Raw genomic sequence first — 20,113 nt, 5'->3', positions numbered from 1 at the left:
CACACAATGAAAAAACGATTATGTCTCAATGAAGTTGAAGTTAAATTAGTTGGAATAGAATAACTGAAAAATAATTGTCTCGGTAGAAAGAAAGGGCCAATTAAATGGGCTTTGGGTCTTTTTCATTCTCCAGCTTCTGGAAGGGGCCTTCTATAGCATAACGAGAAAAGTGAAGACAAACAAAAGTCACCTAATAGCTATAGTTTGGCTATCGGATAAAAGTCTACTTTCTGAAATTTCTCATTTTCAAATTTGAATTACTGCCATGTGTACATTGTCAGACGATTATAGATGCAACACCATTGCACGGTGTTTTCCCCAAGAGTTAGAATATAAATGTACAAAGAGGTGGCCTTTCTCTTTCTCAGTGTCTGTTTACTAATTAATTCACGTCTTTTACAAATATTGTTTGGGATCTTCACCATTCTACCTTCTGATTACAACTTACCCCCATGAAACCCCTCACCTTATTTACTCTGAAGGTGTCAGCTGGACTCATTTCTTTCCCAGAGCTCCCTCTGGGCTGACACCACTCCATACCCATATGATACCTACCCTTTTTGTGTGGGTCCTATTTGTCATACTTAAGTACTGCAAATTTTCATCTAAATCGAGACTATCCTAGCCAAGTGGAGACTGCTGATCACATAATCCAACATGACACTTGCCAATCTATTTTCAAACCACTAGTTTATTTATTTATTTATTTATTTTGTCCCTTGAGACTCTAATAAACCTCTGAGAGTTATGTCCTATACTTATTCACCCCTGCTTCTTCCTTTGGTACTGTATGGAGAATCTGGTCCCAGGCAAATGCTTCAATGTTTGGCTGAATTGTTGACTAACCCTGCTTCAAGGTGCCAAACATGGTTCTGGCACTAACCAGTTTAGTCTTTAGAGACGCGATCCCTGTGATTTGTGAGCTATGCTGGTGGAGAGCATTATCCCTGAAAACTATCCCTTATGTATAATGTGAAGAGAAATGAAGAAGAGGTTACAGGTTTCTAACCATGATTGCCATTGGACAGGAGATAGTCGAGATATTCCAGAATCTTTGTGACTGCCCTGGTTAGCCAAGAGCTAAGTCACCTTGAACCTTGTGTGGAATGCAGCTGGCATGCAGAAGCCACTGCTAAAGACACTACTATGTGTCACTAAGTTTCCATACATCCCATCTGGTACTGACTCCAAAGTGTTTAGATGATGCTCATGGCCTTCATGGAACTAGTGATGTCCTACCTCACTATGTATTTATCAGGCGTCACCCCCACTCTGAGAGCCTGTCTCCCAATCTCCCTATCCATGACAGCCTTCCCTCTCCTGACCTTGCATCTAAAACTGAAATCTCCCTTAAAGCACAACTATTGCAAGGTTCTCCAAAGAGACATCTGACAAAAGGAATCTAACCCCTTCTCTGAATCCGATGGACGGTGCTTACACGTCCTATAGTACTTATTTGCTTTTCAAATATATGTCCTGCTTCCTTAACTGGATTACTCTAAATCCCTAAAATGTAAGAATCGCTTTATGCTTTCTACCTGCCTCTAAATTATATAAGTTTTATATCAATAATTCTATGGATCAATTAATGGTAACATTTACCTTCCATCTTGAGTTTCCATGAGCCAATACAATCTAAAGTATTTAACAACAGTGTCTGAAAGTCCATAAGGACTTCATAAAATGTAGAGTAACAACTGTAGTGCTTTGGGGCATACTAGGGCTGACTATATTAAGTCAAGACACTGCAACATCAGTGAAAGAAAGTGATATATAAGGGCAACTAACTCCCACTTGATTTTAAGCAGCGTTTTGACTCAAATTCTCGAGATCCATGTACTCCAGGCTTATTTGATTTCTGATAGGAGAGCCTCAACAGGATCAGGAGTAAGAGGGTCATGGCACCTGATGCCCCACCTAAAGAGACCCTGATATCTTCACAGAGCCTTGCAAGCTATTTATTTAGAGAGAAATTCCAGGAACGCAGCTGGCAGCTGTATTCCTGTTATTACCGCTCTCTGCACAGTGGCCAATGCAACAAAGGCCTTAAAACATCTTCTCCTTTCTTCTTTGCTGACCTTCAGAATGCCACAGTAGAAGCCACAGTGAGTTCCAAGACTTGCTGGGTCTAAGGCTCTGTGCCGGTGAGGAGCCCTGAAGCGTTTGTGATTGGGCCACGACAGTAATAGTTTGACAATCTAAAGATGAAGATGAGGGAACGAAGGACTTTGTTCTTCACGGTGCTGACCCAGAGCACCACAACCCTAGCTCTGAGTTATCCCACAGTATTACCCAGTCGGATCTGGGCATGTCTCTGGCTACCCAGGGTCCCTCAGCTGTTCTTTTAATCATCTGCTGCTAGCAGAGGTAAGACAAACAGCCACCAGCGCTGGAAACCGGCACTTGTGCTCTTAAGTCCCTATCTAAAGGGACTCCACTTCAGTATTAGTGGATGACTCTAAAATGATAGATGTAATTAACATAAAGTCCCCGATCCTCCATCAAATAGAACCATGCCAACTTCTTTTGAAAAATTAAAGTGGATTTTTAAAAATAGCACCTAATATTTTTTGTTAATAGGAGTCTCACTAATGAAAGAAAAAGAGAAAGATGATAAAAAGTAAGCAGAACTGTATTTTTCTAACGTGTCAATGGCAGAGAGCTGAACTTGGGATTGATATATATATATATATATATATATATATATATATATATATATATATATATATGAATATCCCCATTATGGAATCCCCCTTGGAATTTGCAATAAGAACATTGAACTTCCAGTAGACAATTCACAATTCTTTCAGTACACAGAAGGAATCTGAGGCGGTATGAATGACAATGTCCACCTTAGTGTTGGGCACTTGAGCCCCTGGTCCCCTGTTGGTGGTGGTGTTCTGAGAGGTTCAGGAGGTACAAGCTTTCTGGAGGCAGTCAGCAAAGGGCAGACTTCAAGATTCAGAAGTCTCTGCAACTTCCGGTTTGTCCTCTGCTTCGTGTTTGCAGTGGAAGATACGAGCTCTCAGCTACCTGAACCAGCCTCTACGCCTGCCACATGTCACTTCGTGTCACCTCTCTGATAGGCTCTAATCTAAAATTATGAGCCCCCAAATTCTTCACCCTGGTCCAGGTTTTTAATCACAGCAACAGAAAGTACTCCATCCAGAATCCTTGCATCTACAAGGCTTGCTGTCTCAAACTGCTACCCTGTCCCTCTTCACTGAGGGACTGGAGTGCCAATTTCTCTATGAAATCTTCACTTCTAGAATCTTAAGCATGCTGTCACTGGAGCTCAACAGAGGACACTGGCATGCAGCTGCCATGTGTTGTACCTTCTGACCCATGCCTGTGTTCACAGCCCTTTGAATCCAGAAGGCAGAAACTATACCATACACACACACGAGTTTGGCCAGCTCACAGCGCCTTAGTTTTAACTCCCTGTGCAATGGAGATAGGAGAATTCACTGTGCAGAATTGTAAGCATTTACATTTAACCTCTTGAACAATACATTTTGGTATCAACGGGTCTGGGGCACAAATATCACTTTGTAAAAAGCCAAATGTTGAGTGGTGAGTGGCGCTTTAAAACAATTTTTGGATCCCATGAACGTGAGGTGTTCTTCTTTTTCCTTCAGAGGAAGACCCAGAGTTGAACCATGGATTCAGAAAGCTGCAGGACACAGGGAGATGTCTGAAAATCGGGGAACGGTGCTGGTTTCTTTTCATGTCTCTGTGGAAAAATACAAGAGAGAAGCGACGCGAGGCGAGAGAGGACACTGCCATGAGCTCGCATTCCACAGAGAACAGACCATCATGTTCCGGAAGGCACGGTGTGGACAGTGGCATGGTCCATGGTGACGGAGGCATGTGGGGGCACGAGGCTGGCCTTTCACCGCCAAGCTTCACCTCCTCTGCCTCCCAAGGCTCACAACTGCTCAAACCAGCACCAGCGATTACAGAGCACACATTCATGTATGTGAAAATGCATGGGCCTGTGAAGAACACAGCATATTCAAGCCATAACAGGTACATATACATGTATGTGACATGTCATACACGTGTCACATATATGTGTATATATATGTCATATACATGTGTATGTACCTGTTATATGTGTACCCATGTGTACACACACACACACACACACACCCCTATACAAATGCAGACTAAGTCTAGGGAATGTTGAATGCAGCAAAATGTCTCAAATCTTTCAGTGTGAGAAAGTGAATGTTGTGGTAAGTACTGGGACTTTCTCAGGTCCTGCTGCCCTGCACTGCATCTGTGTACTCTGACACTGGCCACCCCAGTTCCTGTTCACATGACATTATCATCTACCTTGAATATGCATCATAGACGATGGGCCTTTTGTAGCATGCATTCTTTAATTTGCCTCCTACCAATGCATCCAAATCCCCTCTGCTATTCCTTCCATCGCCCCACAGACTCCCTCCCAGGACCTCATTTCCCATTAGTCTCCCTGACGCTGCCAGCAGACCATTCCAAATCCTCCCCTGCCACAGGACAAAGGCTGCACAGATGTGGAGAGAGCTGGCACTGGGAACGCCAACAGCACTGTCATCCTGTCTCAGCGGGACGGTAGTCCTTTCTCTCTGGGACTAGAGGCAGAAAAAATAAAAAAAAGTTGGGGTTAAAAAAAAAAAAAGAAAAAGAAAAGAAAGACTGGGGTCAGAAAGAGAGAGAAGACAAAATAACCCATTGAAGTAAAAAGGAAATGCATGAGTGGGGTTTCTATCTGAGGAAACAGTGGGGGGCAGCGGGGTGGGCACAGGGACAATAAAAACAAAAGAGCAAAATGCTGTGCGTAGTAAAGGAAGAAAACCACACAAAAGTCTTGGAGGGGTGACCTCGGGGGAGGCAGCCAGTAAAAATGATGGTTGAAAAGATCTGAAAAGCAAGAACCATGGAGAAAGTCCCTGCTGGAACCCTTGTGTCCACAGCTCGACCCTGTCTCTGGAATTGTTTCCTCTCTTCCTCCTCCCATTTGCTTTTCAGGCCTTGAAGTGCCCAGATTCCAGCTTTTTTTTTTTTTTCTTCTTCTCAATAAAAGAAAGCAGTGTTTTGCACGTCTGAGAGAAGTCCAAAGGAAGACGCCTCCTATGGCTTTCTCAGAACACCCTATACATCCCACTCACAGCATACCCCATGGCCATCTAAAAAGAGCACTTTGAAGGAAATGGTATGGCTGATGCTTGAGATAACTCATCTCTTGGGACTCTGGATCAGAAGGGGTCCTCCTGATAGTGGGTCACCCTCCTCTCCCTAAGCCTCCGACGAAGGGACAAAGCAGAGTGAAGGTCAGAGCAAGAAGGATGCTGTGAGCTGAGAGTCAACTCAAGGGACCACGCAGAATATAACTTAGGTACCTTGAAAAGAGCCCAGCAGTTCCTAATTACCATTGTCAGTCAAGGCTGAGTACGGTCAGAAGACAGGGCAAGATTCCTCCAACATATATTCTTGCTGAGGCCATTTTAGATTTAACTAGAATTTGATCTCCTTTATGGAGAATCCTGTGGAAAATTACCCAGCTCTATTCTAGGACCTGAGATCAAGATGCCCCAACTAACTTAGCTTCTATTAAACCTCCTGCTTGTGCAAACCTCTTGCTGTAGCTGCTGAGTGAGATGCTGAGATGTGGCTTTTGCATTTAAAAGTCCCATTGGTCCAAATGCTTGGGGTAACACTTAGGTCCCAAATGCCCAGGTGTAGTCCCAGCTGGAATAAAGACTTTCAGTTGACTCTAAATTATGTCTGAGTGGTCATCCCTCGAGGCATCCCCATAACAAGGTCTTTGAAAAACTTGTGGGATTTCTATTATCTGAAGCTATTGGAGAGATGTGATTCAAGCTGTTATGTGCATATATATACACATATACAGGAATGTCAAGAGATTTTTCAGCATACATAAACATTCCTGTTATTCTCCAGTACTACCAAGTCAGAAGAGACGATGTTAGTCTACAAAGAACTCATAAAGTACCAAGGACTAAGTATACCCAGGGTAATGCTTTCCATTTATTTATCTCTCCCTGACCTGAAGAACACTGCACTAGAGGGCTTCCCATCATTTCAGAGAGGTGAATGGTTCTACAAAGCAGTTTGTGATTTAAAAGTGCACAGCTTAGCCGAGAGCATCAGAGAACACATCTCATCCCAGTGCTTGGAAGACAGAAGGAATATCTGGGAGGTAAGCCTTCCCAGAGAAGTCCAGGCCAGCCAGGTCAGTGTAGAAAGATTCTGTATCACATAGGATGGCCACCTTCTGAACTTTGTGCAAATCCTGAGGACTTTTCTTAAAAGGGAAATGTCCCATAGACCAATGTGGCTTTAATTCATGTAGATGTGCAATATTCCAAAATTTCCTTTCTCTCTTCATCGGCCTTTTGGAGAAATGACCAGGGAAAACAGCATAAACCTGTGGCATATGTGTGTGGAAGACATCATGCCACTCTTTCATTTACAAGTCTCTCCTGGAAGTGTAGTCAGTGGATGATCAGAAGAGAAGAACAAATGATGTCTACAACAGACTCAGCGCCACAGTGCCTCTTTCTAGGACAGGTGGGGGTAGAAATACCCAGTCTGCTCGGAAAGCCACTTTCCAACGCTCACCATTCAACCTTCCCAGCCTTTCCTTCCATCCTTTAAACCACAGGTCTGGCCAAGAGTCAAAGCAAACTCTTCATAGTGAGAAACACAAAGGAAGGAGAGTCTCAAATGATTAAATTGTGTGGTATGTTCTGTACAGGCATCTGGCATATCATATGAGCTTGAAAAAATGGTAATTGTATTTTCTGTGTGTGGCTTTCTAGTTGGACCTAAAACATCCACATTCAACTGCAGTGAATTTATTTGAGCACTAATTTTGTGTGTGTGTGTGTGTGTGTGTGTGTGTGTGTGTGTGTGTGTGTGTTTAGCTTGTTATTGCTTGAAAATATTGAATGCATTCTTTGAGTGCATATTCAAGTGTTCATCCTACAGCAGGCAATTCCTGTTAGGCACTCCCCATGGATTTATCCAAAGAATTAAGGAAGGAGGGAAGGAACGAGTGGGAAAATGCAAATGTCCTCAGTTTTATAATTCATTAACCTACTGGCTATCTGAAGCCTAAATGCCTGTGTGGAGGAAGTAAGCTTGGGGGCTGGAGAGACAGCTTGGTGGTTGTGCAAGCAGTAGGCAGCATCGATGCTACGGGGAAGCTGCTTAGGCTTTCTGTGGACCTGGGTCTCACAGACAGACTTTCACTTACTCACCCTGAAACACCGCCAAGAGAGGCGCATTTCCCTTCCACCCCACCCCAGGCTCTTCCCTACCTCTAGTCATATTGTAAACATGAGAAGTCGCGTGGCCTGTGTGCCTTATGTGTAGTTATATTCCCACTGGGCTCACGGGTGTTAAACCACCAGCTCTCCATCTTGGGAATGATCTAAGACCAAACTGGAAGCCCAGGTAGCACACAGTCTGGGAGGGGAGGTCAGCCAGCCTCCAGTTAGGACCAGTTGGGACGCACTCCAGGAGGTGAGGATGGGCAGCCGCATGGGACATGGCAGCACCATGAATTATTCCAGAGAATAAAGTGTGAGTAAAGACAAATGAGAGGCAAACAACAAAAACTAAGAAACTAGAAAAAATGGTGAAGAGCAAACTCAGGAATCTGCAGAAGAAATCAACCATAAATATAGATTTACCCAGCTGAGACAAAACAGTTAATTTATAAAGAGCTCTGAAAGATAAGTACAACCGTGTCGTGCTGTATTTTGTTAATTAAAGTTTTAATTAATTAAATAAAGTTAGGGGCTAGAGAGATGTCTCAGTGGTTAGTGCTGAGATTGAAGGCATTCACCACAGCACCCAACAATGAACTAATTTTAAAGCTTTTTAATTTTTAAATTAATTACTTGTCCAAAGCCTTCCTTTCTTAAGTCTGCATATAAAAATTGTTTATTTTAATTGCTGGGTTAAGATGGCCCACCTGCATCAGTGTCAGAGAAACAATTGTCAATGTGAGTATCCCATTGTCAAAATCTGGTTGAGTGTCAACATAGACACCGCTATCTAGAATTTCATGGATATGTAATCCCTGGTAGGTTGCCTACTCACCATGGTCAAGGATGTACTTCACAATCTCCCCATTGCCAGTTTTAGCTGCGTAGTGAAGGAGTGAACAGTGGTCTGGTCCCTGAATTAACAAGCTGCCTCCATTCTTATAGCTTTCTATGAGCTGAAAGAAAGAAAGAAACACAAGGGAGCAAATGTCAGCAGTGCCCAGAATGGGGATAAGAGCACACCAAGGTCACACAGAAAAGTCATTTAGTAAACCACACATGTGTTCAGCCTCAGAGGACACAGAAGAAAGTCAGAGTGATGAAGTACCATCCCTTCATCACTCTGCATAGATGGTCCATGTCTCATGTAGCTCCGGAAAGGGTCTGTGGGTATCAGATAGCTCAAGGAAACAGGAATGTGTTGACTTGGCTTCCTTTCCCCCCTGTTCTGAGCCCCCAGACTCTGAGAAGAAATCTCAAATTTCCTGAGGTTCATCCAGCGTTTGTTGCAGCAGGAAGAACCTGGCTCTGACGCTCGAGGTTCCTTCTCTTTATCTTTAGTTGTTCTTTGTCATGAACACAATTACCAAATGTCTCATTTTCCTGCACACAGCGCTCAGACACACGTACATGTGCGTGCACACATACTCTGAGGGAGGGTGCGTTTCTCATCCTGGTATCTCCTGTGAATCAGGCAGTGCACACCCAACATGGCTAGAGATGATCATGCCGTAGAGAGAACCAAAATGATGGTGCAGATGCCATTGCTCCCATATGACAACAGCTGGTGGTAAAAGCCAAGGATGCGGCCACCAGAGAGTAAGGTGGGCAAATGAAGATGCAGACCCAGCTCATGAAGTATTGAATACGATTTAGAGTGTGAAGGCGTCACTGCTTTCCAAACTGCGGGCAAGAGGAGCCCTTGGTGAAGCATCTCACAGATTATTTGAAGACAAAGTTGAATCTACCAAGAAAGCAAGTCTCAAAAAATACTAACGCATAAGCAACGGTAATATGACTCAGCCGGCGGCCTCAATGGCCTCCCAATTCCAGAGGAAGAACAAGTGTTGGTTGCAGAGAGAGGCACTATGAGGCTGGCAAAAGGACACGAAGCAGAGTTTTGGAGAGGAGCCCTGGAAAAGTATCTAGAAATTTGACCAAGGTTCTGCACTGCACTGAGGTTCTGGAAAGATGGGAGCTATGGAAAGCTGTATCTCCGAACTTTAGGGCAGGAGAACAGGAAGAAGCGGCGTGAACAGCAAAGGAGAATCTGCTGTGTCCTGCTACATTTTGTGATGGTACTGTTCCTTTGTGGGCAGATCCAATGAAGATGCCGGTACAGACGGATCCAGACCGTTGTTGTGTACTTGCCTTTTGGGAAGGTTGTACACTATGACTAAAAGTCAGCCCATTAACAGTCTAATCTTTACATATCCCCAGTGTATGGGCACTCCTAGAGTCTGCTCTCCCAACCCCCTTTGTCCCTCTCTCTGTCTGTGTGTGTCTGTATATCTTTCTGTCTCTCTCACATAGAACATGTTTAATATTTTATATATATATATATATATATATTGTACATTCTACATGCAAGATGGAAGCAAAAGAAAATTGAGAAGATCAGAGGAAACATATACACAAAGGGAAACATTGGAAAACAAAGTCCATCATTCTCTCTGCATCCCATCTCATAGTAAATAAGGTATTATTGAGTCACTCCTCAGGTGTTTAGAGGCTAATTATAACGTGCAGTGTGCCAGAATAACCAGGTAGATATAGTGATTTCTTGTATTTTAAGCAATTCTCTGTAAAAATATCTTTAGATATATAACAATACATCCAGGACAGAAAGAGTTATTTGCCTATAACAAAAGCATAAGGAAAGAGCTTCAGATCGGAAACTAGACTAGAAGTGTTCAAGGGTAGGGGTTGTTCTTGCTTCCCACAGAATCCAAGGTAAGTAAGTCCTTGCAGGATTGTATACTGGTGTTGGCTAGTCCACTGAAGGGAAATGACGTGAACCCCCAGGAATCCTGTTTGAACATGAAGCTTCTCTTCAGGGTAACAACTCCCTTGGACACTACAGTGGAAACAGTACAGGCAGTGCAGTCAGAATCATATGAGTGAGTCTGCAACTGACCCACGTGTAGGCAACCCTCTGTCTCTCGTTTGGCTTTCTGCAAGTGATGAGGTGAAAATGTTGAACAGGCATTCTTTGGTTTAATCAATGAGGATGCATAAAAAGGCAAGACAAGAAAAGAAAAGGCAAGGCAAGGCAAAAGGAGAGCAAACAGGAAGGGGAAGATACTGGACAGGGAAAAGAGAAGTGGAAAAATAAGTAGCTCTCTGTTTCCCTTTACAGCCTTTGTTTTCTCAGCCTGTACTGGACATGGGCTAATGGGAAACGTATATCCCCCACTGCTGTGGTTTGAAAGCACATAGCCCTCGAAGGGAGTGGTCTTGTTGGAGGAAGTGTGTCATGGTGGGGGCGGGCTCTGAGGTCTCTTTTGCTCAAGCTTCCCTCAGTGTGTCAGTCAATTTCCTGTTGCCTACAAGACACAACACTTTCAGCTCCAGCACCATGCCTGCCTGCCTGCACGCCGCCATGCTCCGCACCATGATGCTAATGGACTGAACCCCTGAACTGTAAGCCCCACCCCAACTAAGTGCTGTTACTGTGGTCATGGTGTCTCTTCGCAGCAATAAAAACTCTAAGACACCCCTCAGAGGCAGCCAGCACTATCACACGACTCACCCGCACCACTGGAATCACACAGGGACTCATAGGTAGTCATGAGCCCCCAACATAAGAAACCCAAGAATAGTTAGAACTGTTAGAGAATACATAAAGCCAACATTTTAATTACTACATCGTCAGAAGAAAAGCAGATTAATACTATCCAGCAAGACTAAGCCAGTTAACATTTTAGGGCACTTTTCTATGCAACATGAACAGTACTGGAAGCCTTAGCATATGATTGCATCCAGACCTATGACAAACCAAGAAAGAAATAGCAGTTACACTGTTGCACAGATAAAGAAATCAAGGCCCTGAGAAAATGCGCTAAAGGAATAAAACCACATATAGAGTGACAGAAGCAAGATCTGAAATCAGGCACTCTAGTTTCAAAACTGGCATTTGTTTTAAAGGAGGCGGTAACCATTTCTTTTCTTCTGAATGAAATCCATCAGAAAATACAAGCACAAGTTGCAATGCCCAAAATGGACTAGCATGCCTTTTTGAAGTTGCCTGTGACTTCCAACGTAGACCACAATATCAACAGATGCAAGCAGGTACATGCATTTCTGGGTATTAACTAGGCCATTCTTAGTATTCATTCACAAACACATCTAAAAAACAAGCCTTCAAATTCTTCAAATGTTAGTTGTAAAGAAAAGGGATTCTAGGCACTATGAACATTGCATCCTAGGAACACATTCCTTTTTTTTTTTTTTCTTTAACTAACCAGCGCAAGTCCAGGGAATTCTGCCTCTCTCCTTTGCTGTTAGGAGATGATGTAGAGTATGGTTGCGAGCTCTCCTCATTCTCTCTGTTCATTTCTCAAAAGGGCATCTTTCCTTCCTCTACTAAGCCAGTGCAGACAGGGGAAGTGGTTCATAGACTGGATCATGAAAATCTGGAGAGGCAATTGCCAACACTTTGGTAGGAGGATAGCTTACCTTCATAAGATCACCAGTTATTACTGCCTGCAAAATTGCTGTGAAAGACAAAAGAGAGATGTCCCATTAGTAGAAGACCCTCCCAATGGGAATTTACAAATGAACGGCTCCATATTTAGGAAAAGTAATCTTTATTGGGGACAGGAACCAGGGATTCTTCATTAAACAGATGAAATTCCCTTCTTCAAGCCTTTTCCTTCCATAGCACCAATCATATACACGATTCTAGCAGTTTCTTGAACCCCCCTTCCCATCCTGGCACTGCAAAGATAATGTGAGATTTGGAGTCACATTAGCTATGACCTTAAGAGGTGTGGGACACTGGACAAACCATTTAATCCCAGGAACCTCAGTTTTCACAACTGTAAAAGAGGAAGTCTAGACCTTGTGGGCTAGCTGGAAGGGTTAATGGCTGTGGCTCCTCCCTCTGTCTTTCTATTTTGCTCTCTGGATACTCAGTACCTCTCCAGTCATTTCGATTGGGAATACAGAGGTGGTGAATACTCACTGTCATGGACAGTAAGAGAGTTAGAGACACAAAAGAGGAAATCAGCATTTTATTTGTGTTCTGGGGAGAATAATCATGTTTGGTCAAGACGGAAGTAAGCCTAAAGATCTTCATTACCTTATTTGTGAGATACTTCAGAAAAAAAATTAAAATTTCTAATGGTTTATACATGTAGGATATAGAAAACAAATAAGAAAATCATGTTAATAAAAAAGAAAAAGTACATGCTCATCTAAAGACAATCATGGTTCCTGAAGTGAGCTACTTTCATTGTTGTAGAATGGGTGCCATTAGAAAATGAGATGTATCAATTTGGAAACTATTCAAACAATGGGCTCAGCCTTCCAAGTCACATAGCTCTAGATGAAAAAATAATTTAAGTTTATCTTATTTAATTAATGTATCAGTTGGATTAAATTAAAGTCTAGTAGTATCAAGAAACCAGGAGTGCAGTGCTGGTTAAGCGCTTGCTGTACGAGCATGAGAACCTGAGTTTGATCCCCAAGACCCACATAAAAAAAAAGCTAGATATGGTGACATAAACGTGTGTGTACAAGAGAGGGGAGATAAGCAAATTACTGGGTAAGTCCAACCAACCCAGCAAAACAACCCAGCAAGGCCCAGGTTCCAGTGAAATATCCTGCCACAATGGGTTCCTATGTGGATGGGTTCCTGAAGATCCAAACCTGAGGTTGACCTACAGATGTGCAGACACACACACACACACATACACACACACACGTATGCACACCATGAGAAGGGGGGGAGAGAGAGAAAGAGCGCATCGCTTGGCTCTCTATTGCACATTTAAGATTCCTAGGTGAACAAAGGCATTCAGTGCTACAAGACTGAGTGCTCTATCTTAGACAAAGCACAAGCTTTGAAAACATACAGACAAGAGGATGGCTGCTTCAACATGGAAGGAAGGGGCGGGGGATGATGTGTAGGACTGGAAAGGGAAAGGGCAAGGGCAAGATTCCCTTCTCTAACGAGCTATATAAGCAACACACACTTAGCTTTGAACCATTCTGTTCAGATCCCTTCGTACAACACAGAGGCTCATCAGTTAGTCCTTGAGCTGAATACAAAGAAAGCAATGGGAAAACTCAGTGGGCCACAAAGCAATATAAAAGGACATGACCGTGGAAACGGACTAATAGGGAGGAGAGGGGACTGGCAGGTGAGAGGAATCAGAATGCATTGTCACATGCATGACATAAAAAAAAAAAAAAAAAAGAAAGAAAACTATGTTGTAAAAACAGAATCAATAAGTAGATACTGAAACAACGGAAATGGAATTGATAGGTCTAAAGAACCTATGAAGTTATTGGGTCTCCCTCTTTGTTTTATCAAATTAGGACCCTGACACTGGGTGAAGTGGCATTTGGGGCACAGAGCCTATCATAGCCTGCCAGAACCATAATGCATGCTCCTACATCTAGGTCTCTACTTCATTGAACGCACTGTGGACAGAGCTCTATCAGGTACCACGGCACCCACAAAAGGCAGCAGAAAACACTGTTGCTAAGTTTGTACTATGGAAAGTCATGGATTAGAGAATCGTTCTGTATGATTTGCCGAACATGAACATTTTAAGGCATTTCTTTTTGTCCTTGGCAAAGAAGCCCAACAGTTGTGATGTTCACCTCTGTAGTGAGGGTTAAGTTTAAAAAAAAAAGGCTTTATAAATAGATAGAAGGTGTAGCTTTCAGCACGTCTGTGACTTCATGTGAACACACACAGAGAGAGAGAGAGAGAGAGAGAGAGAGAGAGAGAGAGAGAGAGAGAGAAAGACAGAGGAGAGGGAGAGAGAGAGAGAGGGAGGGCAAGACAGACAGACAGAGAGAGGAAGAGAGAGAGAGACAGACAGAGACAGAGAGAGAGGGGGAGAGAGAGCGGGAGAGAGAAGGAAATTTCTGTTAAGGATAAACTTGGCCTTTGAAGTGCACATGTAAAGCTCTGCTAACACAAACACAACATATTTCAGATGGGAAGGACAGATCAAGGAGCTGAGAGGTGGTATATTCCTTCATGACAGAAACCCTATGGCAGATCACAAGTAAGGGGAGATTGAGAGAAACTATTCACAATTTCAGCTTGGAGGAACAAATAAGCTTGGATTTTCATACTAAAGAACGCTCCCTTTGCTGCAGTGGTCTTGTCTTGATTGTAAAAGAAATAAGGCAAACAAAATTACAAGAATGACTCTTTTGTACAGCCTCGTAACCCACACCCAGAGGATGAAACAGCAGCATGGCGTATGTTTTCAAGATCTTACAGAACTTTCCTCAGAAGGTAAGTGATCATGAAAGGCAGAAAGCTGTGAGAAGGTGAGGTCATTATTTTTAAACATTCATGTAAAGCCAAACTTGGTACATGTACACAAGAAATCAAGACAACAGAGGAGGTTCCCCAGGGCAAAGCCTGGGGAAAGGTGTGAACCGATCAGTCAACAGGAGAGGGTAGGTAAGACCCGTGGCTAGCAGCATTATTGACAATATTTTGAGGAGGATGGGAAATTTAAACTGACTATGCCTGGTAAGTAAAATTAATTGGCAAAGAAGATTTGGAAAGCCCTTAGAAGATGGAGGGAAAAAAAATCTGAATAAAAGCATGGAACTTTAAATACAGTGCTTGAGGGAAGCTGCAAGGAGTTCTTCATGGAGGGCGGCCCCACATCATGTGTACTGTAGCCTCACAGGCCACTGAAGTGAGTGTCTGTATGCCAAGGTTAGGTACTGGGACTGGTCCTCCTTAGGTACTTCTTACCAGCTTGTAGGTGATAAGAAGCAATGGAAGAGTTAAAATAAATCACAGGAGCATCCAAATGTCCTCCAGCAGGCTGGCCTGCTTCTTCTTCCCTCTGAAATCAGAGTCATGACTTGCTCTTAGGTCCTTTATGCCCAGTCTTCCATGCAGAACCCCTTTCAACTTCTACCCTGTATCGTTCATGAGCCATGCTATTTGTTTCCGTGGGGCCTTAGCAGCCTCTCAGTTTGATATCCCCATAAATACATAAGAGACTGTATGACAGAATCATAACCAAAAATATTTTCCATTGTGTTGGATACAGAAAGCATGGTTACTTATTTTTAAGCCAAGCAACACACCCAAGGGTAGCTATTATGCAAATATTATTAGAAACAAAGCTCTCTTCCTTGATTAATGTCCTTCCTTATGAACACTGGTGTTTAAGAAGATCTGTTCTACATAAAGAGAGCCAGAATCCATTAATATTCAACTCCAGGAAATAACCTTGTGAAAGATCGGGCTTAGAAACAAAATAATGAGATGTTATGATTACAACATTATTCTTTATTTCTTGAACTCTGGGTTTCCTTTTTGGTTGTCATATAGATCCTTCATAATAAAAATGGATGCTTCAAATTTCCAGAAGCAAAGGGAACTTCAATTTTTAATATATCACAAAAGCTACTGGGTAGATGACTAATTTTCTTGGAAAAATAAATTGTGTAAACTTACATAGTAAGATAGGAAAAGAGTGGGGAGAATTTTTAGAGGTGATAAGTTGAGTCCATCATATGAAATGGCTTATTTTTCTCACTATATTATGCCTTCAAAAAATGGTTGTCCATAGTCATCTCAAGACAGAACAATAAGACTGCATGGAGGGAACTTGTCTTTCTAACAGCCATTCTTTGTGAACCTGAATTCATAAGAGCTTGGATGCACTCAGACATCCCACATGGAAGAAAGGTATCACTTCCACTAAGGGGAAAATAATGCCTACAATTTTAAAGTTTGTATCCCTCCAAAACTTCAGCTGGAAACTTTATAGTGATAGGAGGTGGTGAGTCCTCCAGGGAAGTGATGGGTTATGAACCTCTGCCTCTGTGAAAGAAATTGGTGCCTTTGTAAAAGAGAGGTCAATGAGCTGCTGAGTCTCTCCTCCTTTTCTGCCATGGGTGAAGGACAGAGCATCCATCTCTGTCTTTTTCTAGCATGTCACAAAGCAGAAAGTAGAGATGTAGCCTTTACTTGACATGAAATTTCCCAGCATCTAGATCCTAGAGTTCCCAAACTCTAGATCATGAGAAACAAAATTCTCATGAAAGGAAGAATACTGTAATCTTAACAGCTCCTCATTGATGCAACTTACAGTATTTTGTTATGACAGCAGTAACCAATTCAGAGCCCTAATGTCCCCTTCATGCCAGGCCTTGTTTAAGAGGAGGATATAAAGCAAAATTCGTTCTCTCAAAAAGTACAAATAAGATATGACTTTATACAGGAAAGTATATACTGTAAATATGTTGGGACTCAGATGACTCAGGTGTTACTCTTTTAGCTAGCTATAGTCCTGGACAAATCGGCTTACCAAAATTCAGTTCTTTTGTGGAAAACTGAAAATTAAAAACAGAGTATTTTGACATTGTGCTTTGTAAACTGTGGTTGTTAGTCTTAAATGTCAACTTGCTATAAACTAGAATCACCTGGGAAAAGTCTCAACTGAGAAATTATCTTAGTAAATTTGGCCTGTGCATATGTTTGTGAGGTATTGGCCTGAGTGTTGACTGACCTGGCCTACAGTGTTGACACCATTTCATTAGCAGAGCCCTAAACTATAAAAAGTCAAGAAAGGTAGCTGAGCATATGAAGGCAAGCAGCAAGAAGGCAGCATAGGTGAATTCGTGTCTCTCTGCATGTCACTGAAGTGGACATGGTGTTCCTAGATGTGTAAAGCATTCTTACAGGGGTGACCGTCCTTCAGTGATGGAATTTAAACAAAAGAAAGCCTGTCTTTCCTGCCCTTTGCCTCTTTTCGTCAAAGTGTTTTTACCACAGCAACAGGAAGAAACTAGAACAGAAATAAACTCAAGATGAGAGAATCTACTTTACAGAATGCAAATGCTTACTTATGGTCTCTACATTTTAGATAAAGGAAAATTATAATCCAAGGATTTGGTATATAGTTACTTCTGAAGGAAAAGTTTAAGTGTAATTCTTGATTTGCCAACAAAAATAGGAATAAAAGGCATAAAGAATGTGGCAAAGGCACACATATAATATGCTTGTAATTCTTTTATTTTTATTTTTACTTTTAATTATGTGTGTTGTAATTTGCACATGAGTGCAGTGCCAACAGAGGCCAGAAGAGGGCGTCAGAACCCCCCAGAGTTACCGGTGGATATGAACCACCCAATATATCCACGTACTGGGAACCAAATAATGGTTCTTTTGGAAGAACAGCAAGTATTCTCAACCTCTGCACCATCTCTCCAGCCCCGGTGTAATTTTTAACGAATCACATGAAAGAACTGCATATAATATTTGAAACTAAATCACACCTTCCACACAAGAATGTTTTTAAAAGACTAATATGTAATCCCTAATTATTGTTCAATCTTAAAAGTAACATATAATTACCTAGCTCATTATCATCTCCTCACGGTAGCAACTATTCAAACGTTTAAAAGTATTGTAGAAAAAAATTAAAAGGACAAGCTATGAACAAAGGATGATGTGTGAAAATCTCAAAGATAAGATAGTTGATTCACTGAGAGTCATAACCATGGATTTGGAAAGTTGCACATGGTTTTAAATCAATATGTCCCTGTCTAGAGCAAGGATCACAACTTGTAGTTAGTAGAAACTTTCTGTACCTACCTCTCTTTGTCTGAAATCTAACTCTTATTTGACCTATGTAAGACAAAGGGTGTAAGGACATGAACTATCATTTCCCAGGTCTCACTCACAGCAGAAGATCAAAGGTACAGATGAGTGTCACTTCAATTACTTCCTGCCCCTATCTTTCCTGAGGTCAAGTGCTTTTCACTGTAATGTTCTGGTTGGTTTGTGTTCTACTTGGACCATGATGCCCCCAAACTAAAACAAAGGACCTATTAAACAGGAAAGTCAATATGTAGTTTAAGCTCAACTTCTTTCTGTGTAAATGGAGACACTGAATGAGGAGCAGACACCAAGGCAAATACTAGGTCCAGAGTTTGTTCACTCTGGTGTGGACTGAAGTTTTCAGACATTCCCTGGATTCAGTCAGCACCGGGAGTCTGCGTCTCTAAAAGAGATTTCTCCTGTATTTACTGAATTAGAAACACTCTGTCTAATTTTTCTGTTTGGGAGCAACCAGTCATGATACACAAGCAATGAACTGTGGAAGCTTAGCTTGCAAAGATGGAAATTAGGATAGTAATCAAACATGGCAAAGGTAATATAACACATGCTTAATGGTATGGACAGTCACTGTGAATTATGCTAATTAGGCATAAATGGGAAGCAGCTCAGGAAAATGATCATAATTAATATTATTTTTACAAAGACACACTGAACAAGTTCAAGATGGAGTGAGGAAAGGGAGAAATCAGATATTTCTAAAGACCTCTCTGCATTTTAATCTTGGCCTAAGGGAATATCTGATAATTGAACAGGCTATGGGACAAGTGACTTTTATAATAAGAGCTAAAGTAAAAAGAAAAACAGATCTATTGAAACAGATTCATGGCTTCTCTTATAATAACACACAAGCCTTGGACTTGTTCAGTGTGTCTATGTAAAATATTAATTTCAATCATTTTCCTGAGCTGCTTCCCATTTATGCCCGATTAATACAATTCACAGTGGCTGTCCATACTCTTAAGGGTGTGTTAGATTACCTTTGCCATGTTTGATTATTATCCTAAATTCCTTCCTTGCAAGCTAAGCTTCCACACTTCATTGCTTGTGTATAATGACTGGTTGCTTACAAACAGAAAAATTAGACAGGGTATTTCTGATTGAGTAAATACAGGAAAGGCTATGTGAAGATATCTCTCTAGAGAAGAGACTTTGGAGAAGCTGAGGGTACAAACTTCCCATTGGCCAAACAGGATGTCATAGTGATTGACTAAGGGGACAAAGTGACATATATTTGTGATCTGATTGAGTCAAGTGTGAACATGGCATTTGTTTTGAGTCTATCAATTATTCAGTTTTCATTGACACCAAAGGAATTGGGCCCTTAAACTATACATTAACTTTTCTTAATCTTATGTTTTGTAATTTTAAGGCAGGATAAATTAGTGTACTTGTTGCCTGAATTAAAAATTTAGTTCTAGATATGTTCTGGTCCTAATGTGTGAGATAGGACTTTTCTGATTCCCCCTTCTTCCTCCAACAAAAAAATCTCCATTCATTATAGTATAGTTCAGTGGTTCTCAACCTTCCTAGTGCTGACACCCTTTAGTACAATTCTTCGTGTTATGGTGACCCCTAACCATAAAATTATTATATTTTTTTGCTATTCCATAACTGTAACTTTGCTACTGTTATGAATTGTAATGTAAATATCTACATTTTCTCATGATCTTAGGCGACTCCTGTGAAAGGGTCATTCAACCCCCAAAGGGTCATGACCCACAGATTGAGAACCACTGGTACAGTCCTTGTGCTATACAGTTGAAGAAATGCTGTCTGAAAGATATAGAGCACTCATCATCACCCTCATTATCAGGACTAAACATTAGCAACATCCAATATTTTAGTGGTCTTATATCCAAAGCATGTCCTGTGCTATATCTACTTCAGAGTGTATAACCATTTATGGGAGACAGAGATAGGCTTTGTTTCCCTCTAATGATAGAACTAATCCTCAAATTCAATTAGCTCCTAGTAATTGCATGCACAGTGTATATGGGTTCTTTCCATCTGCTGTAGCAATCCTTTTGAAGCCCCTATGGTCATGGAAGAAGTTTTCTGTTTGGACAAAAATAGAAATGCAAGCATCTAGTGTTCCCTCCAGCAGAAACACTCTACCTTGCTGCCAGGGGACCAGAATGTGCCTTCTTTGGAAGTCCCTTCACTCCTTTGATTGTAAACAGTGCAGGGACCAGATGTTTCCTAGCAGCAT

At 41.7% G+C, this 20,113-nt stretch overlaps 1 protein-coding gene across 1 annotated transcript in view; it reads right to left on the bottom strand.

Moving 5' to 3' along the window:
* Dgki (diacylglycerol kinase iota) overlaps positions 1-20,113 on the bottom strand; it is a 421,628-nt gene that overhangs the window by 5,656 nt on the left and 395,859 nt on the right. Inside the window, exons 30-31 of the mRNA XM_051174678.1 lie at positions 11,742-11,779; positions 8,119-8,239 (exon numbers count right to left, since the gene is read on the bottom strand). Of these exons, the coding sequence (XP_051030635.1) occupies positions 8,119-8,239; positions 11,742-11,779 (159 nt within the window). The remainder of the gene's footprint in view (positions 1-8,118; positions 8,240-11,741; positions 11,780-20,113) is intronic.

The sequence above is a fragment of the Phodopus roborovskii genome, unplaced genomic scaffold, assembly GCF_943737965.1.
Source record: "Phodopus roborovskii unplaced genomic scaffold, PHOROB, whole genome shotgun sequence".
NCBI classification, from domain to species: domain Eukaryota; kingdom Metazoa; phylum Chordata; class Mammalia; order Rodentia; family Cricetidae; genus Phodopus; species Phodopus roborovskii.
This window is presented reverse-complemented; position numbering and strand designations above follow the sequence as displayed.